At 61.5% G+C, this 27,478-nt stretch overlaps 1 protein-coding gene and 1 long non-coding RNA gene across 4 annotated transcripts in view; one reads left to right on the top strand and one right to left on the bottom strand.

The window, feature by feature from the left end:
* Positions 1–27,478, bottom strand: part of JPH3 (junctophilin 3) — a 73,338-nt gene continuing 45,860 nt past the window's right edge. For 2 of the 3 annotated variants that reach the window (XM_072946775.1, XM_006212413.4), the window contains exons 3-5: positions 4,206–4,330; positions 1,830–2,707; positions 1–233 (exon numbers count right to left, since the gene is read on the bottom strand). In XM_072946775.1, coding sequence (XP_072802876.1) covers positions 153–233; positions 1,830–2,707; positions 4,206–4,330 — 1,084 coding nt within the window. In that variant the 3' untranslated portion in view covers positions 1–152. Of the gene's footprint in view, positions 234–1,587; positions 2,708–4,205; positions 4,331–27,478 lie in introns of those variants that run through there. The other variant, XM_072946774.1, reaches the window with a different exon arrangement.
* LOC140688142 (uncharacterized) lies at positions 2,211–5,573 on the top strand. Its single transcript, XR_012062917.1, has 3 exons — positions 2,211–2,492; positions 2,637–5,016; positions 5,529–5,573. It is a non-coding gene; the product is annotated as an uncharacterized lncRNA (long non-coding RNA).

The raw sequence follows: 27,478 nt of genomic DNA, 5'->3' as shown, positions 1-27,478 counted from the left end.
AAAAGGCAAACTGTGAGTAATACCCAGTCACGTGGTTCTGTGAAGACTCGGAAGTAGCCGTCGGCCGTCCGAGCTCCGAGCTTCCTGTCCGCTGTCTTGCTTTTAACATCCCCGTTTATACCCCAGCTGTTTCTGCCAACGCGACAGCCTCGTCAGATGAAAAAGTTAATAAACAAAATGGCGACTCCGATGTTCAGCAAGATCACCATGGCGACCAGGATGGGTGCAGAGCCCTGGAACAGGAGAGGAGGCCTGGTGAGTCCACACGGGCCCTTGCTCTCGGCCACACTTGGAGCGGCCAGAAACTGACCTGCGCCCCCACCCCTGGTGCCCAGGCCTGGGGGGTGTGATGTCCCCACACCTGCATTTCTGCCCCCAGCTCTGCCCAGACGGGAGGAGGGGCACGGGCACCTCACCTTCAGCCCACCCAGCGGGGCCCCAAGTTCCCCGGGGGAGCCCTAGGCATTCTAAACACACTGCCTCCCCGAGAGCTGCTGCGCCCCCACCCATCCCCCCCGTGCGCAGCACCAGGGGCCCCCGGCCACCTCTGCGGGCCCGGCTGCGGCCCGGCTGCTGCCCGGCTGCAGGTTACTGCGCTCGTACCTCTGCCCGAAGCAGCTTGGAGAACAGTCAGCACCTTCAGGGGACTAAATTCAGAGCCACTTCCTATCTCCCACCCTGCCCCGCGTTTGGCTTCCTAAAATAACCACGAGCGCACACGTTTCTGGAAGGGAGCTGGCATCTAGGCCCCGGCAGAAGCACGGGGGCCGCTCCCTGGGTGCCAGGGCTCAGAGGGCAGGTACACCGCAGCACCAGCCCAGTGGCAAGACAGACGCTCATGGTGGCTTCAAGGGCCACCTCCCAACAGAAGGTGCTAAGTCCCAGTGGGCTGGGGACACCCCTCGGGACAGGCCCTCGGGTGTCCTCGTGTTCAGGTGAGGCTGAGAACGCTGTGCCCACAGCAGGTGAGACGCCCTGATGCCGACACCCTAGTCCAGGCTGGATCGCACAGGGCGTCAGCTGCTGGGCTGTGGGTCTGTGAAGGTGTGTTCATGGGCTCTTCCCACTGCCATCCCATGGAGGGAGCAGGGAGTGTCCATCTACCAGCCGGAGCTGCTGGGCCAAGGGTCCCAGAGATCACTCCAGGGTCCAAAAGGATCCCCACGTGGTCTGGCCCAGGGGCCTCTCTCCTTTCCTCAGAACTGCCTGCTCTCCCTGGCAGGCGTGCATTTAGGGTGCGTCTCACACAGGAGACACAGGCCTCACACCTGAGCAAGACCCAGCGTCCTGCTCACCCAGGGCCTGATGATCCTGGGTCACAGCCCCACCTCGAGGGTCTGAGCCCACAGGCCTGGGGAGAGCCCTGCGCTGGTTGGAGGATCCCAACCCTGCCCTCTCCCCGCACCGCCCCACAGCCCTCCTCGTGAGGCTGGTTGGAGGGAGGCCGGGGCAGTGGACAGTCCCACATGGAACTCTGTCCCCCTCACCCAGTGAGTCTTGCCTATGTCCAGCCTCTGCATCGCCCTCCAGGATCCAGGGCATTCCTCGAAGTTGGGGAGGAAGAAACTGCTTACCAGGAGACCCTCCCCCGAGCAGAGGAGGACCCGCTGGGGCAGCCAGGAGGCCTGTGGGGAAACTGGGGCCCAGTGCTGCCCTGCTGCTTTCAGGGGCTTCCAGAACCATTCAGGTACTTCTGCTAAAATGATCACGACTCAGGCACCTGTCACGCAGTGTGGCCCCCACCACCCTGGCTTCCTACAGTGAGGATCCGGGGGCCTCGGTGGCCTGGCTCGGCCTGGCTCGCACCCTGGGACTGCAGGCGCACTCACCGTGCTAGCCTTGAGCTCGTCCCCGGTCTCCTCGTCCGACTCCAGCGCGGCGGGCGAGGACCTCTGGGGCGGGGAGAAGGTCAGGTCCCAGCGCAGCAGCCGGGGCTCGGGCCTGTCCCCCAGCCGCAGGCTCTCCAGCCTCTGCACCGCGGGCTCCGTGCACGAGGCCGGCCGGGCATACTCCCTGCTCTGGGCCTTGGGCCGCAGTCTCTCGGCGCGGGGGTCCTCCCCGGGGCCCCGGCCGGCACCCCCCTTGCTGTAGCGTCTCTTCGGGGGGTGCGGCTCCTGTGCGTATGAGTCCATCCGCAGCAGGGGCTTCATCTCCAGCTCGTAGGTGCTCAGCTTCTCCTCGTCCAGCTCCAGCAGCTTGGTGCCCGCAGGGCCGGGGTTGCCGACCCGGGGGTGGGAAGTCCAGGAGAAGGTGGGGGGGGACTCCGTCCGCCGCTCCCGGGCTCTGGGGTTGCTGGGCTGCTTGTGGCCTGAGCCCCGGGTGCGGAAGTCGTCAGCGGGCTGGCCGCCGCGGGGGGCACCACTCCGGACGCCCCTGGAGCCCCCAGCCCTCTCCTCGCCCCAGCTGTTCCGGGCGTAGTCCCCTCCCCGGCCCTCCAGGAGCATCTGGATGTCCCCGCCTCGCTCCTCGTCCACCGAGACCTGCCGGGAGAAGTGGGTGACCTTGTTCCTGGAGGCGAGGGCCGGGGGCGGGGTGGCCGTGGGGCTGGCAGGGAAGCTCTGCAGGGGGCTGTCGTCGGGGGTCAGGTCCGAGGGGGTGGTGCCTTTGCGGTACAGCTCAGGGCTCTCCTGCTGCAGGGGCGTACCCGTGGAGATCACCTCGATGTCGTCGCTGGAAAGCTGATGCTTCGGCCGCTGGTACTCGAGCCCTTGGTGAGGGAGACGGGAGGCACAGAAGCTGGTTACAGGGAAGGTGCCCCCAGAGCCCCCTCCTGGGCACTCAGAGGATGACCGGAGCCTGACGGGCGTGGCGGACAGAGGCTCTGGCCTGGCCCTGCTCTGCGGGCTCTCAGGCCCCAACCCCACGGGTCTCTCCTGACAATAAAGGAAGCAGCTCGTGCTTGGCGACCTTGTGTGGGGTGTTATGGCCAGGGAGGCCCGAGCCTTCTGGAGACAGGGCTCGGCAGGCGTTGGGATCCTCTCCCATCTTCCATCTGGAGCCTTGGCTAGGGGAAGGGGTGGAGTCAGGCCCCTCCCTTTAAAGACATCCCAGGTGCTACTGGTGGCACACAAAGCAGCTTGAGGCCCCCTCCTCTCCTCTGGGTTATGAGACGTGGCAGCGAGGAGGAGGCAGAGCTGCTGGTGCCCCTGAACAGGCTTCGGAGACCTGTAAGTGCTGAGGAGTGGGACACGCGGGGCTCAGGGCAGCGGTCAGCCTTGAGGTCGCTGGAGGCGTGGCCCCCTTTCAAGCACTGGCCCCCACGGTCACTCCCCTTTCCTGACAGATTGGGACTTCCTTGGGGTTGGACTCCCAGGCCTTAGACCCTGAGAACATGGGCGAGCCTGGACACCAAGCCGTGTGGGGGCCTGTGGCCTTCCAGAAGGCCGTCTGTCCACTGACAGCCCTAGGGTCAGCCCTGACTAACCCTCGGACCCCATACGCCAGAGGGAGGCCATGCCCTCCTGCTCAGCGCTGGTGCCCTGACAGCACCACCAGCCAGGAGAGGGCTCAGCTAAAATCAGCTCCAGGAAAGCAGGGAGTGGAGCCGAGGGGTGGGGGCTGAATGCTAACACCCCTTCCCCTGTCTTGGGTCGTGAGGTTCCCAGGGCCTCTCAGGACCTCCTGGCTGCCAGGACCCCTACCAGCCAGGCCAGGTGCTCTGGGCTCTGGGAGGAGAGCTGGGGTGTGGTCTTGGAACAGAGTCCACCCCCAAACGTTGAAAGGCTTCCACTAGCTCTGGGGAGCGTGGGTCTGAGGGAAGCGCAATCCTGACCCGAGTTGGGTGGCCAGCCCGGCTGCAAGGACCTAGGCCTCAGCTGGCCTCCCTGCCCCCGTCAGGCCTGTCCCAGAGCTGTGCCAACCAAGACGGCTGCCACCAGTCACGCATGGCTGCTGATGCTGAAGTGCAGATCAGGTGAGATGAGGTGGAACTAAAGGTCCAGGCCCTCGGCCACGCCAGCCATGGGTCCTGCACAGTGGGCATCTATCTCGTCGGGCAGAGCAGTTAGAGAAAGCTCTAGCCTAGCCCTGGGGGAGGGCGGTGCACAGACACGTGTGCAGGCAGCTGTGGACGCAGGGCCAGAGGTGCTGACACCACGCGTGCTCCTACCCTTGTGCCGAGGCCCCTGTGTGGACACGCAGCGCCACAAGGGTGGCAGTGGGCTGATGGGGGCTTCAGGGCAGCCCCCCTGGGGGCCGGGACTTACCGTTCTCCCTGTGCTGGAAGGAAGGGGAGAACTCTTTGGCAGTGATCCTGGCGATGCGCGCTTCCTCCTGGGCCTTCTGAGCCGCGGTGAGCGCCGCCTCGGCCTTGGCCCGGGAGTGGGAGGTCCTGGTGGGAGAGATGGGGTGTCGGTGAAGGCATGGAGGGGTGGGGCTGGGCGGCCGCCAACCCTGCAGCGCATCGGGCTGGGACAGGATGCTGGAGACCTGCCGACCTCATTCGTCATTCAGCAAACGTCCCTGTGCACCACCCAGGCTGGGCGCCCGCCCACTGCCCTCAGCATGGGGCAGACCGCACCGGAGAGCAGGTCCCTGTCCCTCATCCAAGGCGAGCTCAGGTCCTAGAGGCCAAGACCTGCGCTGACCCGTCTGAGCCTCTGGGGGCAGACAGGTGCTCTACAATGTTGACTTGACTGGAAAGGACAGTTCCAGGGGCAGCTGTCCACCGTCCCAACCAGGGCAGAGTGGGCCGCGCTCCGGGGTGGGCAGCTGGCAGGCCAGCTCGACGGTGTGACCAGTCCGCACACAGCATGTGCGAGGGCAGAGGAACAGGGCCCCAGCCTGCGAGCACCCCAAGAGCCGGCTCCCAGGGGAGCACGGCTGAGCCCAGAGCTCAGGAAGGTCCCACCCCAGGGAGACGGGCCTGGGATGGGTGTGCCGCCCCCAGCCCCAGCTGCTGTCTTGTGCCTCCACAGCTGGTATCGCCAACCCCGAGCAGGTGCAGGAGGCAGGCCCAGGCATCTGGGAAGCTCCTCCACGTTGGTGCAAGCCGTGGCCTCCAGGCGCTGAAAGAAGGCAAGTCTGAGAGGGGACAAGGCCCGACTCCCCTCAGCACTGAAGGCGTGTGATGTCCCCCCTCCATCAGGGTCTGTGGCAGCACCAACCTCGGGGGGGGTGTGAAGTTCCAGGGCACAGGCCCAGCGTGGGGACCCCCACCCCCCAAGGTGGACACGGGGCCCACCAAATCCAAGTGAGCGTGATGACACAGCTCTGAATCCTCCAGCAGGACAACCTCCCACCCAACCGAGCAACTCCGGCCTGGTACCCCAGGGTGTGGGTGGCCCCAGCTTGAGGCCCTCCAGCTGAGCCTCGTGTGAGACCCTCCTCCCAGACCGGGCGCCTGGCGCAGGCGGTGCCCAGGCCCTGAGGGTCGTCTTCCCTGGTGTCCTGGCCCAACAGGGACCAACCCCCGAGAAATGGGCAGCCTGTCCCCAGGAGGCCTCCCCCAGCCCCCCAGTGCTCACGCCGCTTGCTCCGTGGGCTTACCCTGGAGACTCCTCTGAGCGACTGGGTTCCCTTTTTTTCAGAATGCCCCTGTGCTCACCCGGAACAACTTACTAGAAGGAAAGCAGTGCACGGTGTGCCCACAGCACGTGCGTCAGCGTGGGACCGTGGCTCCAGGTCCCCGCGCCCCCACGCCCCCACACTGCCAGGGAGCAGGCCCCAGGAATGGAAGAGAACGAGGTGCAGAAATCCCACCCTTCACGTGGTTTCCTAGAAATGGGGAGGTGGCCGCCACCTGGGACGGCTGCTCCCTGTGACCCCTCATGGGAAAGCTCAGAAGCCCCACCTGCTAGAAGATTCCTCAGGAACCTCGTGCAGGCAGGGCCGTTAATAAAACACGAATTGTGAGTCCTAGTTTATCGGTCAGTTGTTACCACTTCAGTTGATGCACGGCTGCAGCCCACGGGCTCCCTTGCGTCCCCCACCTGAGGACAGTGCAGTCCAGCGGTCCGTGAGGTCACAGCTCGAGTTACAGGACACACGGGCTTGCCCGCCCAGGCCCTATGTTGGAGGCTGGTCGGGGCAGACGTGTGTCTTGAGAGTGGGCAGCGTCACATCAGAAACGTGGGTGGACATCAGACCCAGTGACGGCCAGTATGAGGCCGGTCATCTGGGGCCAGGGTGCTGGGGCGACGGGGGAAGGGATGGGAGGGCAGGGTGTCTGGCTGTGCGGGGTCCTGGTGGGCTCGCCCACCGCCACCACGGCTGCTACGTCCTGCCCCGTCTCTTCTGGGCTGGGGCCCCAGTGGGCAGCTCCGCAGAGTAGAGAGCACGGACACCCTGATACTCCAAGGCTTCCATATGCTGCTGCCTCCCGCAGGCAGGGCGCAGGGCTTCCGTCTGACTCTGTGAGGCCCCAGATCTCAGACGCGCTCGCCTGGGCACCAGACAGCCTGACCTGGTTCCTAGGAGGCACGGTCCCTGCTCGCCCCAGAACTGGCTCGGGGGCCTGAGCTCGCCTCTGCTGGACGAGGTCGCTTCTCCAGAGTGCTCCACAGGTTTAGTTCTGGTCATAATGGTTTTACTGAGATACAACCCACAGAGCGTGCAAAACTCACGCGTCAGAAGCGTGCAGTGGAGTAGTTTCCAGTCTGTTCAGGGAGCTGTGCCACCATCACCACGACTGCTTTTAGAACTTTTCATCGCCTCCCGGAAAGACCGCAATCCCTTTGACCAGTCATGCCCTCACTTCCCCCAGAACCTCCACACCAGCCCTGGACGACCAGTAAATTTGCCTGTTGTAGACGGGCTGACTGAGGTGGGACGCCCATCACAAAGTGAGCCACCTGAGAAGTCACGGTTCAGTGCGTCCAGCACATCTGCAGGCAGTGTGGCCACCACCTCTGTCTGGTGCCAGGGCCTCTCCGCCATCCCCAAAAGAGCCCTATCCCCAGGGCAGTTGCCCACCCTGTGTCATGATTCAGTGCCGACACGCCCCTGCGGCCGTGGCAGCCTTCCCGCCCCCGGCCCAGCAGCGGGCCCAGGTCCTGGGACTGCTCCTGGGTTCTGAGCCGAGTGTCCCCTGCACCGTGCTGCCCCTAATCCCGGGGACCTGGGGTCGTTAGCTGGCACACAGGCATCAGGGCTGACGAGGTGCCTTGCCCCCCAAGCCGGTGACATCCGCCCTGAGCCTCCTGCACTGAATCTGCGACGGGTCTAGCCCTCCGGCTGCAGGCGCCCCGTCACAGACAGAACCGCGAGACGTAAACATGTGTCTGCGCTGTGAACCAAGCAGTGGAGACGCCCTGAGCGAGGCTGCTGCGAGGCTGGGAGTGGGGACAGCCCCCAGGGCACGTGTCCTTGGAGTGGTGCTCGTGACAGCAGGCCTACGGGTGAACTGATAGCAGAGCATTCTAAGGTCACGAGGAAGGAGGGCAGAGAGGGCAGCAAGGTGACAGTTCAGGGCACCAGGTGGCTCAGTGCTACCTGGAGGGAGGGCAACAGGGAAGCAGCATTGATCCCATTCAGGGTGCATGTGAGACAAAAATCAAACCCTTGGCTCAGAAGAGGGATCGCCAGGGGGGCTCTGGACCTGGAGGAGGTTCTTTGGCCTCAAGGTTTCCTGGGGGCTTCCCGTAACGACCCTCGTGGGGCCATACAGTGAGTTCAGTGAAGACTGCAGGAGGCGGGACTGACCAGAGGCGAGCTGTGCAGCTGGGATGGGGCCCAGCGCAGCTCCGTGGAGGTTGGGTGGTTCAGGGCCGGCACCTCCCTGTTCCCTGGGAAGAGCGTGAGATGGACGGAGCCGCACCTGCTGCCTGCGAACGGCAGGTCTCCAGGCTCCTAACAGTTACTGTCCTGATGCGACAAATGCCAAATGCCAATGAATGTGGAGCCCAGATGGGGCTCTGGACCAGGAGGTGGGACGACCAGCCCCCAGAGATGAGGGGGGCGGGGAGGGGGGACAGGCTGCAGGGGGAGCGGGGAGGGTGGGTGGGCGTTGGGGAGGGGTGATGACAGCCTCCTCAGTTAGACCGCTGAGCTCAGCACGCCGGACAGGACAGGCTGCTCGCCCAGCGGAGTTACGGGTCAGAGAAGTGAGCAACGGTTTGCAGCAGTGCGTTTGACGGCTCCTCGTTTAGAGAAACGGTATGAACGTTTACCGCACAAGCTCCCGCCTTGGAGAACTCGGCTTAGACCCCCCAGAGGTCAGGCTAACTGGCGTCATTCCGACGCATTTCTGCACGCATGTCCCCGATGGACACGTGGCTCGGGCACCACAGCCCCTCTCCAGAAGAGTCTGTCAAAAAGGCCGACTGAGGCCGATACTTTCACAGACGCTTCCGGCCTGGTGCTGAACCTTGGGGGACAGAAACAAAGACAGCCCCTTCTCTGGGTGAGGCCCAGCTGCTCCTGGGGAGGGTCTGCGGGACAGTGAGAGCCGGGTCACTGCCCTCAGACTGCCACGTGGACGCCTGACCTTGGCCTGGGCCTCACAGCAGTATGGTGGGCGCGGCCAAGCCCGCGGCCCCAGGTCTGGCCCCCTCCCCTTCTAAGAACACCCCCTCCCACCGCAGGCTCCCGGAGAGGAGGGCGCGCTGCACCCGCCTGCTCGGGGCCCCCCAGCACCCCTGACAGGGCCTCGGTCTGGTGCCCACAGCTTTGCTTAGCGAAAACACGCAGACGTTAATTCACCAACATCACCCGCATGTTTACACACACACAATCACACGCATATAAAAAGGGCTTGCCGTGGCAGCCCTGAAATACGGTTAAATCAAGGCACCCGCATTTCATAGAGAGCGAGCCTCCCAAGGCACCGCCGAGGGTCCTCTCGCGCCAGGCTTGCAGGGCTCGGCCCGCAGCCAGGACCGGGAACGGGGGCGCTGGGGGGGGGGGCTGCCGCACGAGCAGTCCCCGCAGCCGCACGCGGGTGCTGATGAGGCCTGCAGCCCCGGCTCCCAGGTCCACTCTGCCGCCCAGACAGGAGGCCCCTGTGCTCCTGCCTGCCCACCGTCTCTCGTAGACCGCTCCGGGCGTGAAGGTGCCACCACAGGGCTGCGGGGGACGAGGCCACAGACGGACGGGTCAGACGGCGGACTGCTCTCCTGCCTTTGTCTCCCCATACTTCATCTGAGAATCCAGGGACGTGGCCGTACTGGGAAAAGAGGCGTGATAAAGCCCCAGATGACCTGGCCACCCCCCGAGTGTCTGACTCAGGTTTCGGGTGGGCCCGGGAATCCGCATGCCTAGCAGCCCCAGGAGATGCTGCTGGTGGTCCGGGTACCCCTCTCAGGAGAGTGGGAGCCAAGGTCTGCCCGGACCACAGCCCGCTCCCTCACCACGGCCACTGCTTGTCTGTGGCCCACCCTCTCCGCTCGGCCGACCCCACAGTGAACCCACTCAACCTGCTCCCACACCCCGGATCCAGGCACGCCCACCCCCAGTGCCAGCCACCCAGACCCCCAGCTTTCCGTCAGCCCAGGAAGTGGGGGCAGATGGGCCTGCTCGTGGCCTCCAGCCTGGCGAACCCTCCCTCACCCAGTCCGGACCCTGCTTCCCTTCTAGGTCCTGCTCCCTGTTTCCCCCTGCACTGGAGCCGACTCCTCCAGGATGGTCTGCAGTGCACCCCCTGGGTCCCCATAGGACGCAGCTTCTGGGCACCAGCTGTCACCAGTGCTGGTAACCGAGGGGCTAAAACAGGCCCAGGTTCTCCCAGGGGATGCCCCCTTCCCTCCTGTTCACCCCCAGATTCAACACCTGTTGAGCACCTACTGTTTGCCTGCTGGGACATCTGGGGAGGGAACCTTGTGCCAGGTCCCTGACCTCGGGTCCCTAGGGTCAGGGGTCATCCCCACACTGCAACGTGACACCTGCTGGTGGCCAACTGTCCAGTCTCTTGGAAGGCTCGTTTCCAAGTCCATGACGACCTGAGGTCGGCATGTGGTGTCACACCCTACAGACTAAGGTGGAAGCCAAGGCCCAGGGATCTGGGCTTCTGTGACCCTTCAGTGGTTTGGCCCAACTGATGACCCACGTTCTCTTCCAGCTCAAAAAAGTGCCCAGAGTCCACAATGAGTGACTGATTCGGAGAGTGAGAGGCTGATGTGGGCGTCTGCTTGGGAAGGGCCCTGTATGGGGGTGTATGGCATCCCTAACCTTACATCCACCCAGAACCCCTGAATGTGGCCTTATCTGGAAATAAGGTCTGTAAAGATGTAATTTGTTAAGATGGGGTCACCCTGGATGAGAGTGGCCCTAAGTCCAAAGGCTAGTGTCCTTACACAGGGAAGAGGCTGTGTGAAGACGAAGGCAGACACTGGGGTGATCTGGCCACAGCCAAGGACACCTGTGGCCTCCAGGAGCTGGAGAAAGCAGGAAGGACCCTCGCCCAGAGCCCCTGAGGAGGCGTGGCCCTACGACACCTTGACGTCACACCTCTAACCTCCAGGCTGGGAGGGGATAAACTGCTGTTTGAAGCCCCCCAGCCTGTGCTCATTTGCAGCCCCAGGACATGACCTCAGGCAGCAAGGGGTCATGCCTGCTCTGCAGGGATGGGTTCCCAGGAAGCTACAGGTACAGGCACACTGCGCACATCCGGGGAGGCTTCCTCTGCAGGAAACCAGGTTTACACACCTGCCCAGGTGCGCTATGGGCTGTGGCTTGGACTGAGGAACAGACAGGTGCCCAGGCTCCTCTGGCCACGTGGACGGTCATCTTTCAGAGGTGGAGACGTGCTCTGGGCACACTTGGGGGAAGGTTCCAAACAGATGTCAGGTGTCCTGGGGTCCACCCAGTTCCTCTTCCTGCCAGCCCCACCCATCCCACAGCATCCTCAGGAACCCCACGTGCAATTCCAGCCAGGACTGCCAGGCTGGGCGTGAAGCCCTTGGTGCCAGGGTCACCTCAAAGGGCCCAGAGGTGCTGTCGGGACCCCAAGGAAGGAGGGACAAGGTCCTGTCTGCCTGACCACCTGGGGGCCTTCCCAGGCCACCCAAGGCCAGGGACCAGGCTCCATGCCCATCCCTCGTCCCCCAGCCTCTTCTCTTTGGAGCTCATGCTGTCTCCCTTCCCGAGACACCCCAGAGGTGACCCAAGCATCTGGACATGACATCTGGACCTCGTAACCACCATGTCCTCCCTGTTTTCCTCACAGTGTAGTTGAGGGTTATTCGCAGACCACATAACTTACCCCTCAACCACCGAGTGGTTTTCAGACACTCACAGGGCTGTGCTCCATCACCACCGTCTCATTCCAGAATGTTCCCACCTCCCCAAAAGAAACTCTGTTCCTATTAGCAGTCATTCTCCATCCCCACCTGCCACCAATCAACCTCTGGTCTCTTGGGTCCGCCGAGTTCTGGACGTTTCGTACAAGCGGGATCCTACACCACGGGGCCTCGCATCTGCTTCCCCGCCCCTTACCCCTACCTAGAGCGCCCTGTGTCCCAGGGCAGACTGCGGGCTGTCGTCCGGTCTCGCCTGCGACTGGTAACCGGGCTACGGCGAACACTCGTGGGCTCTGCTCCCCCTCAGCCCCGTCTCTCATCCCTTCCCCTTTCCTGGCTCCTTCCTCTCCTCACCACCTGAGCATCCTTTTCTCCATCCTCCTGCTCCCCGACCTCCCTTCCCACTTGCTTCCTCCTTTCTTTCGGAGCTGAGGGCTGGCGGCTCCAGCCCTCCCGTGCCCCTCTGGGTGGTGGGAGTGTCCATTCACTGCCGGCTGTACAGCCTGTCTGGAGCTGAGCTGACCTGAAGCCATCTACACACTGATCTGGACACCCAGGGGCTGCTGAGGCTGGTGGATCAGGACTCCTGCTGAGCTGGCCCCTCATTACTACTAGGTGCTGAGACACAGGTTGTCACAGCACTCAGAGGAGACAAAGCATACGTCCAGGTAAGGCCCTTTCAGATTCGGGGGAGGTGGGATCAGCCTCAGTGGGATCCAGGCCTGAGTCTCCCCTCCCTGCCAAGTCCAACGTCCAGGGGTTGACAGGGCCACACTCCCTCCAGGGGCTCTGAAGAGGCTCCCTCCTGCCTCTTCCAGCTCCCGGGGGTTCCAGGTGTCCCTCGGGTCATGGCCACATCGTTGTTGGACTGTCTTCGCGGGCCGTGTCTCTGTGTGCAGTGGCTCCTCTCCTGACTGTAGTAAGGGCACCAGTTGTTGGATTTAGGGCCACCCTCATCCAGGGAGACTACCTCTCCAGAGCCTTTACTCACGCCCATCTGCAAGGACCGTTTTCCGCAGTAGGACTGCACTCGCAGGTCCTAGATGGACGTGTTTCTTGGGGGCCACCATTCAGCACACTTCTAGCTGGCTGCTACCCATGCTGTGGGCTGGGGAGGGGCGGGGCTGGGGAGGGGTGAGGCAGGAGGGCAGGGCTGCATCAGGAGGCGGGGCTGGGCCAGGGGCGGGGCTGGGCCAGGGGCGGAGCGGGGCCAGGGGCGGGGCTGGGTCAGGGGCGGAGCGGGGTCAGGAGGTGGGGCTGGGCCAGGGGCGGAGCTGGGCCAGGGGCGGAGCGGGGTCAGGAGGTGGGGCTGGGCCAGGGGCGGGGCTGGGCCAGGGGCGGGGCTGGGTCAGGGGCGGAGCGGGGTCAGGAGGTGGGGCAAGGTCAGGAGATGGGGCAAGGTCAGGAGTTGGGATGGGGCCAGGGGGCGGGGCCGAGCCAGGGGTGGGGCGGGGCCGGGAGGCGGGGCGGGGTCAGGGGCGGGGCTGGGCATGAGCCCGGCAAATACCTCCCACTACAGAGGTTGCAGAATCCTTTCATTCTGTTGTTTGCAAGGCTGCCTCCCACTTGCAGGAAGGCAGTATCAGCCCTGTTTCTGTCCCCACCCCGCACAGGGCCTGCGAAGGACAGAATCAAGAGCTGTATCTCCCTTGAAGAAAGGCTGACAGATCGGAGCCAGAATTGAGGGAAAAGAGAGGCAGAATTGTTATTTCACGTTAGCACACAAGCCTTCCTTTTGCAAGTGGGGCTGGTGCTTTAACGCTTTGCTTTCGAGTTACTACATCCTTGCTAGGGACTGCCTCCCAGCCGAGGAGTAGTGGGTCCCAATAAACTGTCTATAAACAGAAATGCAAGGGGCTGCAGCGGGAGTGAATGAGAGCAAGGTTATGGTTCAGGCAGCTCTCCCAGGATGATGGAGCTAAAGGCAAGCCAGTCAGTCCCAAGCCCCGTGCTTGAGCAGGAAGGGCACTGTGGGCCCCTGCACTGTCTCCCTTCAGCCCCACGACAAGGCCCCCATCTCTCAGGCCGAGGGGCGGAGGAACTTCCCCGGGGCTCTGGGAGGTGGTGGCAGAGCCCAGGATATATTGGGCAGGCAGGGGATTCCTGACATCACTGAACAGAAACCATGTCCAGGGGCCTCCGTGTGGCCCCAGCAGTAGTCACTGGGTTCTCAGTTCAAGACCTTGTTCCCAGTCCCTCAGGAAGAGAGCAGAGATGGGTCCGGACACAGGTGGGCTGTGGTACTGAGGCATTTTCACTAGGAGAGGTGCCAGCCGGAGCTCGCTGACCCATGGGGATGTAGTGATGCAACCACCAGGTGGGGATCAAATCCCCCCGACCCCCACGTGACCCACTTCACAGGTGAGAAAACCAAGGCCCAGGGAAACGAAGGGACAGACCAGCACTGCACCCAGGGTGTACAGGGCCGGGGCCTCAGACCTGGGGCTCTCGGCCCTCAGGTGGCAAAGCAGTCTCTCTGGTGGCTCCCAAGAGGCAGGCGGGCTTCCTCTCTGTCTTAGAAGCGTGATTTCCCTCTCTCAGTCCTGGAAAGACGTGTGTATGCTACAGGCCGAATTGCGTCCCCCCTAAAATACACGTTAGGGTTCTGACCCTGGTGCCTGTGAACGGGACCATGTTTGGAAATAGGGTCTTTACAGAGGTGATCAGATGAGGTCGCCAGGGTGGCCGTGACGCACTACAACTGGTGTCCTCATAGGAGGGGTCAGCACGGACACACACAGAAGGACAAGCGCGTGAGGACACAGGAGAAGACAGCTGTCCACACACCAGGGAGCGAGGCCGCAGAGAAACCAAACCGCCACACGCTGATGTCAGACCTTCAGCCCCAGGACTGTGAGAAAATAAGTCTGTGTTGTTCGAGCCCCAGTCTGTGGGGCTTTGTTTCAGCGACCGAGCTCAGTGTTGTCTCTTTCCACAAACATCCTCCTTACTTGAAGCCTCTCTTCCTCACCAGCCAGCCATCACTCAGCCCGAAGTCACACAGCAGCCTCTGGCCCGAGCCAGTCTCACTGACCTACGGCTCAGCGGGATCCCCAAGCGAAGGAACAGAGCCTTTCCCGCTGCAGCCACCCACCGACCGCTGTATCAAGGGCGGGAGGCAGCCCCACAGAGCAAGGTGAACCTCCCAGAGGGAGCGTCCAGGGCCAGGCACGCAGCAGGCCCCCCACCCTCGAAGCAGTGCCCAGCGCACCACCTAGCCTGCGCACCCACGGGTCAGGCCCTGGAGGATAGAAGCCCGTCTCCTCCAGACTCGGGCTTCCCAGCCCAGCAGCCACCGGCTTGGCCCACAACAGGAGTCCGAGTTGTCCCCCAGGTTAACCGAGCAGAACCCTGGGGGGCCGTCCAGGGTCGCACCCCTCCCCCATGTCCTCTGCTGCAGCTCCTCTCTGAAGCACCCAGATACTAGTACCTCATCTATATTTCTTGAGTTTTTCAGATGCTAAAACCACCAAAGGAAAAAATGAACTCCTTGATGATTGTGAGAACGTGGCCTCCAGACCTTCAGGCTCCCAGGGGTTGACAGTGCTGACCGCCCTGTTACCTGACATCAACCAATCAGAGAATTGTGCACAGCTGATCATGCATCCTACGACCCCGTCCCTCATCTGGCCTTCAAACGTGCTTTGCTGAAACCCTACGGGGAGTCTGCTTTTCGTGGCCATGAGCCACCCCATCCTCCTTGCTCGGCCGTAAACTTTTCTCTGCTCCAGACTTCAGCGTTTCAGCTTGTTTGGCCTCATGGTGTGGCAGGCACGTGAACTGGCCTTCGGTAACACCAGGGCCTGAGCAGTGAAGGGGGCCGGGGCGGGGAGCCAGAGCACAGAGGCCTCGCTCCTCCCCAGACCCGCGAGGCGCCTCTGAAGGGTGGCGGGCAGGGCAGGCCCAGCTCTGAAGTCCACTCTTAAAAGAGCCCTCAGTGCTGTGGGAGGATGGATGGGGTGAGCGGGGACGGGTGGCCCACTGCACTGTGGGCGCTGGAAAGCAAGGCTCGGACAGGCCCACAAGCGTGGAGACCAAGCTGGACCACCACCCTCTACAGTGCATGCGGCACCTCACGTCTGCTGCCTCAGCTGACACACACACAAGTAAGATGGGGGTTGAAGGCTCATCAAAAATGACAAAAGTCACAAAAGAACCCAAAGAGAGCCCAACAGCATAAAACTGAAGTCTCTGGTGGCGAATATCTTCATGGGGTTTTCTACCGGAGCCAGGAAATGGGGTGGGGGGTTTGTGCAGTGCCTGAATCCCACCCAAGTCCCTGAAAAGGGAATTTCATCTGGTCAGACCCAGTCTGAGCACCAAAGACGCGCTGCCCAGGAAGGACCTTCTAGATCAGATCACAGTGGCCAGCCCCGCTGCCTTCTGACACATCTCCCCCGCCTCCCCCTTTTTTTTCCCCTATTAAAAAGATCTTCAAAGAAAGAGAAGGAAAAACTCAAAGTAATGAAGGAAGCGGCGCCCGGCACACCAGCAGAGCCCGGCCAGGCAGACTCACAAGGCACTGAAGCCGCCGGGGGTCGAGGCGCCACCGTGGGCACACCAGCCACAGACAAGCAGAGGCCGGCCCCCAGGGCCTGAGGGTACGGTCTGAGGCCAGGAGCCCTCTGTGCCTGGTGCCAAGATGCTGCCCGGGGAGTCTTGGGGTCTGTGGGAGGGCCCTGGGCTGCAGTAACAAGTGACCACAAACTCGAGGCTTAGGACAGAGACTTACTCTGCAGCCCTGGGGGCTGGGAGCCCATGGCCCCCGAAGGCCCCAGGGAGGCTCTGCCCCAGCCTCCCCCAGCTCTGGTGCTGCTGCCAGTCCTTGGGGTCCCTTGGCTGGGGCTGCACCACCCCCATCTCTGCCTCCCTCTTCCTGCAGCCCCTCCATGTGTCTGTTTTTTCTTTTCTGTCTTTCATAAGGACACTCGACATTGGACTGAGGGCCACCCGAATCCAGGATGACACCACGTCGAGACCCTTAACTTAATTACATCTGCAATGACCCTTATTCCAGATGAAGGCACAGTTCCAGCTGGACAAATCTTCTGGGGTCCATCATTCAGTAATTTTTCTGGGACCTTTGACTCCAGGCCAAATGTCACTCCAGGGAGGCAGCCCTGACCCCACCCTCCACCCCTACAGACGCCATCACCCAGGAAGGGGTGACGGGGGAGGGCGGGCACCCAGCCTCCTGTTCACCAGCTACTTCATCTGGGGCGCTCGTGCTTCCGAGCCTAGGTTTCCTCAGCTGTGGAACGGGCACAGCAGTAGGGGCGCTTGCAGGACCTTGGTAGTGATCCCTGAGATCAGGTGTGGGCAGCACGCGGCCCAGTTCTCCCTCAGTGGACCTCTGTAGGTGAGGGTTTTAAAAAGCAGCTCCCCTGAGGTGTCACTGACATACCATGACATTCTCCCACGTAAGGTGCAATTCAACACTTTCCAGTGTATTTGGCATCGTACAGCCACCACCGAAACCTAACTGTGTGACATTTCCATCACCCTCGAAAGAAACTTCGCAGCCACTGGCAGCCGCTCCCTGACCCCCTGCTCCCGGCAACAGCCAGTCTGCTTTCTGTTTACGTTCTTTCTCTGACAGCGTTTCTCTCAGGGAGGAATTAAGGACGGAGGGCTGGCAGGGGCGAGGCAGCTGCGCTGGAACCAGGTGCGGCGGGGCACGGAGGGGTGGGCAGGGGGCGGAAGGTGGGACGAGGCACCAGCCCCGCAGCCCCCGCCCTGCTCTCCCACTGTGTGCTGCTCCTCTCTGAGTTAGAAGAAACCCTTTGCTGTGAAGATGCACAGAACCCTAGGAAGCCACTCACCCGGAGCAGAACGGAAAACGACGGGGAGGGGGCAGGAGTCCACCCCAGGCACACAACACCCTCACAGCAGGGCCAGCCACTGCCCGGGAGAGCAGGTCTGGGCTCGCCCGTCCACTCGCTCCACGTGTACTGACCGGGTGCGGCCACATGCTGGACACGCAGGGACCGGCCAAGGACTCAGGGCACAGGGGCAGGTCCTGCCCTGACAGGGGGCTGGTCTGGGTACAACCACGGAGCAGCTCGCACTGCCTGCACTCTGGAGGGGACATGGGCAGCCCCAGGGCCTGACGGGCGAGGAGAAGCCAGCCAGGCGGAGAGTCCTAGGGTCAAGAGGCAGCAAGTGCAACGGCCCAGGGGCAGGGGAGTGAGCAACGTGTTGGTGGAACTAGGGGGAGGATGGAGGTAGGGTTATCTGCCTTGTAGGGAGGCCATGGGATGGTGGACATAGTCCTTCCACTCTCTGGCTACTGTGGTTGGATATTTTCTTTCTAAAAATATACAAAAGAAAAATACATATATACCAAAATTGTGGGTTCTTCAAAAAATGTAAAAAAAAAAATGGAGAATGAATGCAAACTTCCCCTTCCAGCCCTTCCCTGTCTGCTCGACACCCCACAGGGAACTACTCTTAATCCTGGGCGATGCCCTTCCAGCTCTTTGTCTACACACAGGGACCCCTTGCCTTTCACAAGTTCAATTTACGCCACTCTGCTGTTCCGAAAGACCTCTATTGTCCCTGTTGCCCATAACCGAAAGAGAGGATTTGTGTTTTTATAGGAAAAGGAGAAAGTCAAAACAGTATGCAGTGTTCGTCTTGCAGCAAGCGGGGCCCCACCGAGCTCCTTCCCGGGGAAGCACGCTCAGCACCTCGGCTTCAAGCCGCCAGAGCTCCGCGCTGTGTCAGAATCTGGGCGTTACCCGGGCGGTTTCTGTGCCCCCAGCAGCAGGTAACTGCTGCTTCACTTCACGCCGTTCGGGCTCAGGAAAGGGCTCCCCCTCGGTTTCTGCTCTCAGAGACACCTGTACTTACAGGCCTGCTCCTCTCTGAAGTACAGATGGGGTCAGGCTCTATTTGTTTTTCCTATGATTCGGTTTTGCCTGTAACATGTCACGGCCAGCTCTGCTCACGAGTTCACGTCGGTATCTCGCACCGTTTCCAGCGCCGGCACGTCGCTGTATGGCGTGGACCGCGGCCCCCGCCCTCACGCGCTGGACGCTTTGGACGCAAATCTCAGCCCAACCCACTTGTTCTGCCTTCTTGCCGTCTGTTGTTCTTTCAACCTAACGTTGCATCTTGGAGATGGTTCCACATCAGCAAACAGAACTTCTTTGTTCTTTATAACGGATTTCATGCCAAAATACATCAGGCCTGCCCGGCTGATGGACACGTGGGTTCTTCCCCATTTTCTGCTTTTACAAATCGCGGTCCAGTGCTACCCCGTGCATTTCACGCACAAATCGATCTGCAGGTTACGTTTCCCAAAGTGCTGCTGCCCATTTCCCCACGTCTTCTCCAGCTTAGTGGGTTATCCTTTTTCTTCTTTCCCATGCTGACAGGTGAACCAGACTTATTAGATCCTTGTGGTTTTAAGTGGCACTTTGATTATTAAGAGTGAGGTCGGGTTTTTTTCCTTGTTGATTTGTAGGCGTATCCATAGAGAAACTGAGGCAGCCACGGCTACCCCCTGTCCCCCGTTTTGCAGGAGAGAACACAGAGGCCTCTGCAGGCAGAGCCATGCTGGGGGCACAGCTGGTGCGTTTACCATCTCCAGCTGGAAGCCCAGCTGCGGGGCAGAGCCGGGCAAGCCCAGAGAGGCCTTGCTCATGGTGGGGGGGGGGCGGGAGGGGCACATCTCAGTCGCCACGGCAACCCACAGGCTCCTGCTCATTAGAAACGCGAGTCTCTGGAAGATTTTCCAACATCATTTCTCCCTCCTTCCCGCTGCTCCCCCCCCCAGGCTGTAGTCTATGTTTAGACTGAGCGCCCCTCTTCTCCCTCACCCCACACCCTGAGCCCCCGCACACCAGGAATAGCAGGCGAGCTGGCACCCCGCGAGTAGCCTACATTCCCACTGAGCAGCGGGAAGACGGCCGATCCGGGCGCCGCGTTTCCAGCAGGGAGGCCGCGTCCGCCTGGGGTTGCACACGCACCCAGACGGGGTGGGGGCCGGGGCGGGGACTGGGGCAGAGGGTGGGGGCTGAGGCGGGCGGGGGGTGGCTTTTGTCTCCCTCTCTCATAAAAGGCTGGGCTGGAGAGGCCTCCCCACAGAACCCACGTTACTTAAAAGCCAGTTGGGAAGCGTGTCCTTGTCCTCTTCTGTCTGCCTGCTTAATGCCTGCCCAAAACCTGAACTTTGAAATAATCCAGTTATGTTCAGCTAAAAAGGCACGGCGTCTGGATCCAGCCCAGGACCGCCGGCCTCCGTGAGGCTCCGGGAACCTCGACACGTTCCGCCCCACCCCCCACCAAACTGCCATGACCTAAGTGGGCTCAGGGTGGCCCTGTGTGCCCCGCCTGATGCCCCAGGCCCCACGGCCCAGGGGGCAGTGGTGGAACGTGGGCTCCCTCACCAGCAAGACCAGCCACTGCTGTGGATGGTGAGGGAGGCGGGGCCAGGAGAGGTCGGGGGTGGGCGGCTGTGAATTTGCCCCTGGTGATCCATGGCCAAGGTCCCCGGCTCGCTATCCCACCGGACCTCACTCAGCACAGGTGCAAAGCTACAAAGATTAGGAATTTTAAGATGGGGACCCCCAGCATCGGGGCCCTTTGGGGCAGGAGCCCCAGGTGACTGCCCTATCTGCCCCCACGGTCCCCTCCAGCGATGGCGACACTGCCTCCTGACTCCAGGAGGGCAAGGACCCATTCCTGCTGCCCCTCCATCTCTGACCAAGGTCACTTTTCCCGGGAAGCCCTCCCTGCCACTCCCTCTCCCCACCCCCCTTACCAGTGCTCGGAGCCCTGGGAACTTCACCCCAGTCCGTGTCCCTACATCAGCGGGGAAGCCCGGTGAGCAGGGTCTTCAGCCCAAGGACCCAGAACAGCGGCAGGTGCAGGACAGGCCCCTCGCATCTTGCGTCTGCGATTCTCTGTCCCTCTCCCGGCCACTGGCTCCTGGGAGGGGGCTGTGACTGTCCTCTCAGTGTCTGGAGCACAGTGGGTGCTCGGGGGATGCTCATCTCATGAACGAGTGGATGGAAAGGAGGACGGAACAGCATGAGCAAAGGCGCAGGAGGAAGACGGAGAGGAGGTGGGCTGGGGGCTGGCACCTGGTCTGGTGCTGCTCACAGAGCGGAATCAACAGGAGCTTACTGATCAAATAAACAAAGCAAGGCCAGGCCAGCCCTAGGGGGCCTTGGAGAGGAGCGGGGATGTTAGTCAGGGGCTGGGCTCTGTGTGCCCAGGCCTGCGGGGACAGCCTTGCACTGAGGATCCCATGGATGTCACACACTGGCTTACTTCTGCCAGGATCTCAGCTACAGGGTAAGTGGAGTTTGCAAAGGCCACTCAGAGGTGCCACCATCTTCCTGGCAGATTCCCCAAAGCTGCCGTCCCCACAGCTAGGCACCCCTGGGTGCAGCAGTCACCCACCCACGCCCGTTCATACCCCTCCTCACCACCCGCCATCCTTCTGCTCCTGCAGAGCAAGAGCAAGCCCGGCCAGGGCCTGGCTTCTAGGAACCGGCTCCGGCGCCATCACTGACCCACCGCGGGAAGTCCCCCATCTCCGCGTTTCTGTCCAGCAAGGGGCTGAACTGTGCTGGAGGCACAGCTAAAGGAACCACTCCTACAGCCTTCTGGGCGTGGGCGCTGCGGCCGGCAGACACACAGCTGGGTCACGTGCAGCTGCACAGCCGCTGTGTGACACTAGCACGCAGTGCAGACTTTCTGAGCGCCGAAGCCTCCAAACATAAGATGGGGCTCCAGAGGGTGAGCAGAGGCAGGTCCTCAACAGGGCACCAGCGTCCGTCTAAGCGCCCGGAGCTCGGGTCACCCCACCGTACTGAAGAGGACGCCGAGGCACAGGGGAGGGTCAGCAACCTGCCCCAGGTGACAGGCATGCGGCCGGGTCTGCCCCCACTCTGATAAGCACCGGTCTGGGCACATGCTTTAGCCTAAAGGTACCCAGTCTCTCCCAAGTCAGATGTGGCAGGCACGGGACACCGGTCTGGGCTCCCAGCCCTCTCTGCAGGTGGGCACCCTGGATGGCAAACCCCTGACCCACAGACCTGACGAGGTTTCCTCCGGTGCGGAGGGGGGCCAGGGGCCTTCAGATGCCACCCCTACAGCCGGCCATCTCCCACACCTCCTGCTGCAGACACCACCGCGTGAGGGCCCAGGGCAGACCCGCACCCCAGACTACAGACGTCCCTTGTCCCATCTGGCACCAGACAGCAGATGCCAGCAGCATTTCCATGCTTCCGAGTCCATCTGGAGAAGCTGGGAGAGACTGCCTTACAAATTTTCAGTTCTCCGAAGGCAGAGCTGCAGGAGCTTAACCTCACGGGACCTCAGAGAGGATTAATGAGATGTTTGTAAAGCGTCTGGAGCTCCCTGGAGACCAGATCTGGGCGAGGCAGGAGGAACTAGGCCCAGCGCAGCGTCTCCAGCCACCCAAGAGGATGGGGCTCGGGGCCCAGCCAGCGTTCCCGGGGGAGGAGGGGAGGGGCGGCACCTGGAAGGTAGCTCTTTGGTCAGTAACGTTTGGGGCTCAGTGTCGGCCATGAAACGACCGGCCAAGGAGGGAGCGGACTGGGACGGACCAGACCTGTCGTGAGCATCACCCACCTCAGTCAGCTCCTCCAGCTGTCCCCGGTCACCAGGCAGGGCCAGCTTGCCGGACCGCTCTGTACGGAGCCAAGTCCCCCACCCCTGGCATGACAGATGGCGAGATGTTATCACCTCCTCTAAGCAGGATTAAGGCTCAGCCGTGCTCACCGACGTACCCACCCAAGTGCCATGAGTGGCACGGGGATTTGAGAAGGACCAGAAAAGGGTGTTTCCCGAGAGGTTAAGTGTACAACCCTGGGACCTGCTTTCACGTGCTTGTATGAAGGAGGGGCTCCGGTGGAACCCCAAACCCAGGACAGCTCAAAGCAGAGACAGCAACATCACTGTGCAGGAACAATGCCAGCCCCAAGGGCAGATCGGCAGCGCCATGAGAGAGGCCAAGATTTCAAGTGTTCCAGCAGCAAATGTGGTAAGTCTGAAGTGGAGACCAGGGGGACTTCCTGGAGGAAGTGCAGCTGAAGGCAGAGGGGCCCAGAGCAGATGGAGGGAGGGGAAAAAACACCCGTCAGAGGAACAGGGCCACGTGCACCGCTTGTGGATACACAGCCAAAGAAGGGACGAGAGCCCAGAGCAAGACGGACAGAGCCCGCTAACGCTGCCTGTGGACCAGTGCCTGCCAGGAGCTGGAGGGCAACATGACGCCTGCAGATGGTCAGAGGGCTGACCTAGGGCAGGGCTGCCAACTACAGCCCACGGGCCAGACGTGGCCAACACCTGGAGCTGAGAGTGGATTTTGCATTTTTAAGGATTTTAGAAAAAAGAGAAGATTCTGTAAACAGAGACCTCCAGTCTGGCAAAGCCTAAAAGCTTTACTGTCTCCTTTATAGAAAAAGTGTCTTGACACTGACTGAGGGGAACCTGGCACATCAAAGTGCCACCCTCTTCATCTCCGAGGCCCTGAGATGGGGGTACCTCGCCCTAGACCCCCAGGTTTCACCACCTGACCAAGTCTGGAGTTTGCAGGGGTCGCGGGTGGGAGAGGCCACTGGGGACGTGCAGGAGGGCTGGCTGGGGGCGGGGCGCCGTGGGCTGGGGGTGTGTGTGTGTGTCTGCGCCCCCTTGAGGGCAGGTTCAGCAGGGTGTCTGCGTTCACCAGTGTCTCTAGCAGACGAAACTTGTGTTATGATCAGACCGTCACTAACGTTATCAATTGTGTTGAACAAATTCGCATTTTTATGACAAGTCAGGGGCAGGACTGAGGATCCAGCGACTGTTCTCAGCTGACCCTGGGGACAGCCGTGCACAGTCCAACCCTCAGAGGGCTCAGGGTACCCTGGGCCAGGCCCGGGCAGAACGTGGAGGGCCTACCAGGGGTCAGGAAAGGGGGGCTGAGGGCCCTGAATCTCCCGCAGGGTCTCAACCCTAAACCAAGCACTGGATGCCAGTGCCCCATCCCACCACAAACAACCACAAGAGTAACTGAGGCCTGCTGGCCGAGAGCCCCAAGAAATCAGACGAGAGCCTTGCAGAACCAGGCAGCGGGGCAAAAACCTAACCCTCCCCTTGATTTCTGTTTCACGGCGATGCCGAGCCCACAAGGCGGACGGGGCACCTCAGGCAGCCCTGCCCCCCGCGCCCCCAGCGAGCAACCCGGGACGGCTGGCCTGGGACGTGGGGGCCGAAGGCCAGCGACCAGGACTCCCCGAGGCCTGGGGTGGGCAGGGGAAGGCCCCCGCCTGTTTCAAGACCGTTTTAAACACATAAAACAAGATGCATGAGGTTGTGAAGGAAACTGAGTATTCTGAGGTGTGACGTCACTTTTGATCATGCCCATGAGATGGCCACATACCTGTCACGCCTCCTGATGCACACGTGACACATCAGCGTCTGTAATTTAGGAGTCAGAAGCCACCACACGGGATGAGCAGTCTGAGGCTTCCACGGGGCGAAGTCCGGGCCCCACTGCGCCTCTGACCAGGGAAACGCTTACTGGTCCAGAAGCCAGCACAACGCAGACAGATTCTCCCCATCCGAGCCCGTGGGGACCCCCTGCGCTGGCCTTGCTCTGACTCCTGGTGGGCCGAGCTGTCCCTGAAGGGAGTGAGGGGCATTGTCTCCTTGCCTCCCCTCCCCAGACACCCAGCTCTCACCATGACAGGCCCCCCCGGAGTCCCATCCCAGCCCGATCCCCAAAGTCCAGGCCATCCCAGAGGGGGAGGTTCCAAGAATCTACTGTGGTCCACAGGGTCGAATGGCAGGTCCAGAAAGGGTGTGGTCAGCAGAAGAGTGGCCCCCAAAGATGTCCACGTCCTGATCCCTGTGACTGTCACCTCAGAGCAAAAGGACATGCAGGCGGGAATGAGCTGAGGACCATGAGATGGGGTGATGATCCCGGACTAGCCGGACGCCCAGGATCTTAGAAGAGGTGGGAGGGTCAGAGTGAGAGATGTGACAATGGAAGCAGAGGTCACACAGAGCAAGAGGTGTCACCACGTCCCACTGCTGGCTTGGAAGATGGAGGGAGGGGTCAGGAGCCTCTAGAAGCTGGAAAAGGCAGGGAACAGATCCTCTGCTGGAGCCTCCAGAAGGAACCAGCCCTGCGACACCTGGATTTAGGCTTCCAGCCTTCAGAACTGTGACATAATACAAGCGTGTTACTTTAAGCCACTGAGTTTGTGGTGGCTTGTTACGCCGCAAGAGGAAACCAATGCACGGGGCACAGAAAGTGCTCCGAGCTGCTATGCTGCTGGGGTTGCGGAGGTAGCATGTTCAACGATCTGCTCTGTGCCTGGCATTTTCTAAGCTCTGAGAGGCAGGGCCTGCCATTTATCCCATTTGACAGATGGGAAAACTGAGGCTCAGAGAAACTATGAAGAGTTCCAGGAGATCCGTCGGGTGTGTCCCAAGAGGACATGGATTCCCCCAGCTCTGACCCAGCCGGCCGACCCCAGACATCCCCCTCCAGCTTCAGAGGGACTTGCCATTAATGCCCAGGACGCCCTGAGGTGGGTTCCTGGACATGTGATAAGAGGCGTATCTGGGAAGAGGCAGCTGTGGGAGGCACACAGGACTTCCCCTCCAGGACCTGGGGAGACTGAGGGCTGTGGTGGGAACAGGAGGACGAGCATGGGGCTGAGGTGCTGCATTCTGCTAGGAACCTGGGAGGGCAGGGTGAGTGGGCCGTCACTGGCCTTTAGCGGAGGGTGGGACCGAACCACTGGCTGCCTCTGGAGCAGAGTCCTTGGAGTGACGCCCAGGGTCCCCTTTAACTCCCTTCCTGCAGACCTCCATCCACCCAAGAAAGCTCCCAGGGTCTGCTCTGGGGAGAAGCCGGCTCCAGGGAGAGCCTTTCCAGAAGGGAGATCACTGGCCTAGACAGTTCTCTCAGGAAACAGTAATAACACAGCCGCCGCCTCCTGGGGGCTCAGGACTCAGCCAGCACTGCGGTATCACCCTCTTCAGTCCCTACCACGGCCTGGGGACGGGTCCTGCATTAGCTCCACCTTAAAGGCAGGGAAACCAGGTCTTAGAGAGCCGCAGGCCCTCGCCCCAGGTCTCAGAGCAGTGATTGCGGGGCTGAAGCTTGGGCACCCTGCATACCCCTGGGAGTCTTGGGAAGGCCTCTCCTGGGCGGGGGGAACAGCCCCCGAGGCACTTCTCATCCCGCCTGCGCTGCCTGATGCCTGTAGTACAAAGAAGGGGGGACACAGCATTACCCAAGACCCCGACCTGATCCCTGCCCTTAAGGCCGTTCACAGAGCAGGAGGGACAGGCAGTGCCAGCTCTGAGGAGGGCACCTCATTCACCTGGGGAGGATCCAGAAGCCCCTGGGGAAGGGGTGCCTGGGTCTCAGGTAAAGGACAACAGGAGGGGCCCTCCAGGTGGAGGCGCAGAGCCTGAGAGCATGTCCACCGGGGCCGGCCCCGTGATGGATAAGGGCCGAGGTGATGCAGGGCAGTGGCCATTGAGGCCACCAGGGCTCTGGGACCTCTGCTCTCGGTGGTGAGAAGTGGGAAGACTTTAAGCTGGGGAAGCAGTGAGCTCTGCCTTCTGGGAGCCTGATTCTGTCTGCCAGTGGGGTGGAGGGTGAGAGAAGAGGCTGGACTGCCACCTGTCAGGTCAGACAGCCACTGGACCCAGGGAGGCGGGGTGAAACTTAGAGGTGGGTGGGGCGGGCAGGGCGGGGCAGGTGGAGGGGCGGGGCTTGAAGGTAGGCGGGGCCAGAGGAGGAGCAGGGCTTGGAGGTGGGCGGGGCTGAAGCCGCAGGAGGGGCGGGGCCAAGAGGTGGGTGATGCAGTAGTGGGCGGGGTGGGGCGGGGCCAGGTAGGCAGAATCCGAGAACCAACAGGGCTTGATCAGGGATTTGGCTGGCAGGGGAGGGTCCAGGATGTGTCTGGACGTCAGGCCTGCTCAGTTGGGTGCATGGCAGTGCCTTTTCCCGAGGTGGGAAACCAAGATTTAACAGAAGTTGGTACAAAATGTGACAGGCGCACACCCATTAGGATAGCACTAACAGAAAACCAATGTCAAGGAGGATGTGGAGAAATTGGAACCCTGTGCACTGTTGCCGGGAATGTAAATTAGCACAACCATCACAGAAAAATCTGGCAGTTCTTCAAATAAATTAAGCTAAAACTACCTTCTGACCCAGTCATCCTACTTTTGGGTACGTGCTCCAAAGAACTGAACACAGTTCTGAAAAGACGTTTGTACACCCGTGTTCACAGCAGCATTGCTCACAATAGCTACAACATGGAAGTGACCCAAGTGTCCGTCAATGGATGAGTGGATAAACGAAATGTGGTCCTTCCGCACGATGGGTACCACTCAGCCTGAAAAAGGAGGGGATTCTGACACACCTTACCCGAAGCGTAATCCGCGGCTTTATGCTGAGTGAAGTAAAGCAGACGTAAAAAGAGAACTAGTGTGTGAGTCTGCTTACAGAGAGCGGGCTGGGGGTCTCCGGGGCCGGGGGAGGGGGTTAGTGTTTAACAGGGATGGAGTTTCTGTTTCACAAGATGACATAGCTCTGGAGATGGCCTGTGGTGATGGTCGCACAACAACTTAAGGACGCTTAACACTCGCGAACTGTGCACTGAAAAACGGTTAGAATGTAACATTTCTATTATGTGTATTTTACAGTTTTTTAAATTTGAAAAAATGCCATCAACACCGAGGGCCAGAGGGGCTGGGCAGCTCACCCTGGAGAGCTCCACGTCAGCAAGCGGGACCCCGAGTCCGGCCCCTGCAGCCCCTCCCGGCAGCCCCCAGCACCCCCTAGCCAGTACTGATCAGACAGGGCCCTTCCACTGAGCCCAGCCAGACTTGCCTCGGAACCCCAGGCAGACACAGCCCAGCAGTCAGAGGCTGCGGGGACTGCTCACCCTAGCTTGTCCAAACTGGCGCCAGGCTCCAGACACAGGGCGGGCTGTCTCGGGCCTTGCCTGGCCCCCTGTCTGGCCAGGGGGGATGACCGAGGTCGCAGCCACGGTGGCACTCTGCCGGTAATCTCGCCCTTGTTCAGCCACTTCACGTAATTACACTGCCCAGGGAATTAAGCTAACAAGTGCCTGTTCTGTTGGAAAGGGCAGGATCTGGGGCTGCAGGGGGCAGACGCCGCTGCTCCAGGCCTGCAGCCAGCCCAGCCCCCGAACCGCCCACCTGCCTGCTGGCCAGGCTGGGCCAGACTCTCATAGAACCCTGCCAGCAGCCCCCACGCAGGCGGCTGGAGAAGGAAGCCAGTTAGAAAGTCC

Source organism: Vicugna pacos, chromosome 21, assembly GCF_048564905.1.
Source record: "Vicugna pacos chromosome 21, VicPac4, whole genome shotgun sequence".
Lineage (NCBI taxonomy): Eukaryota > Metazoa > Chordata > Mammalia > Artiodactyla > Camelidae > Vicugna > Vicugna pacos.
The sequence above is the reverse complement of the archived record's forward strand: the minus strand, read 5'-3'. Positions and strand labels throughout refer to the sequence as shown.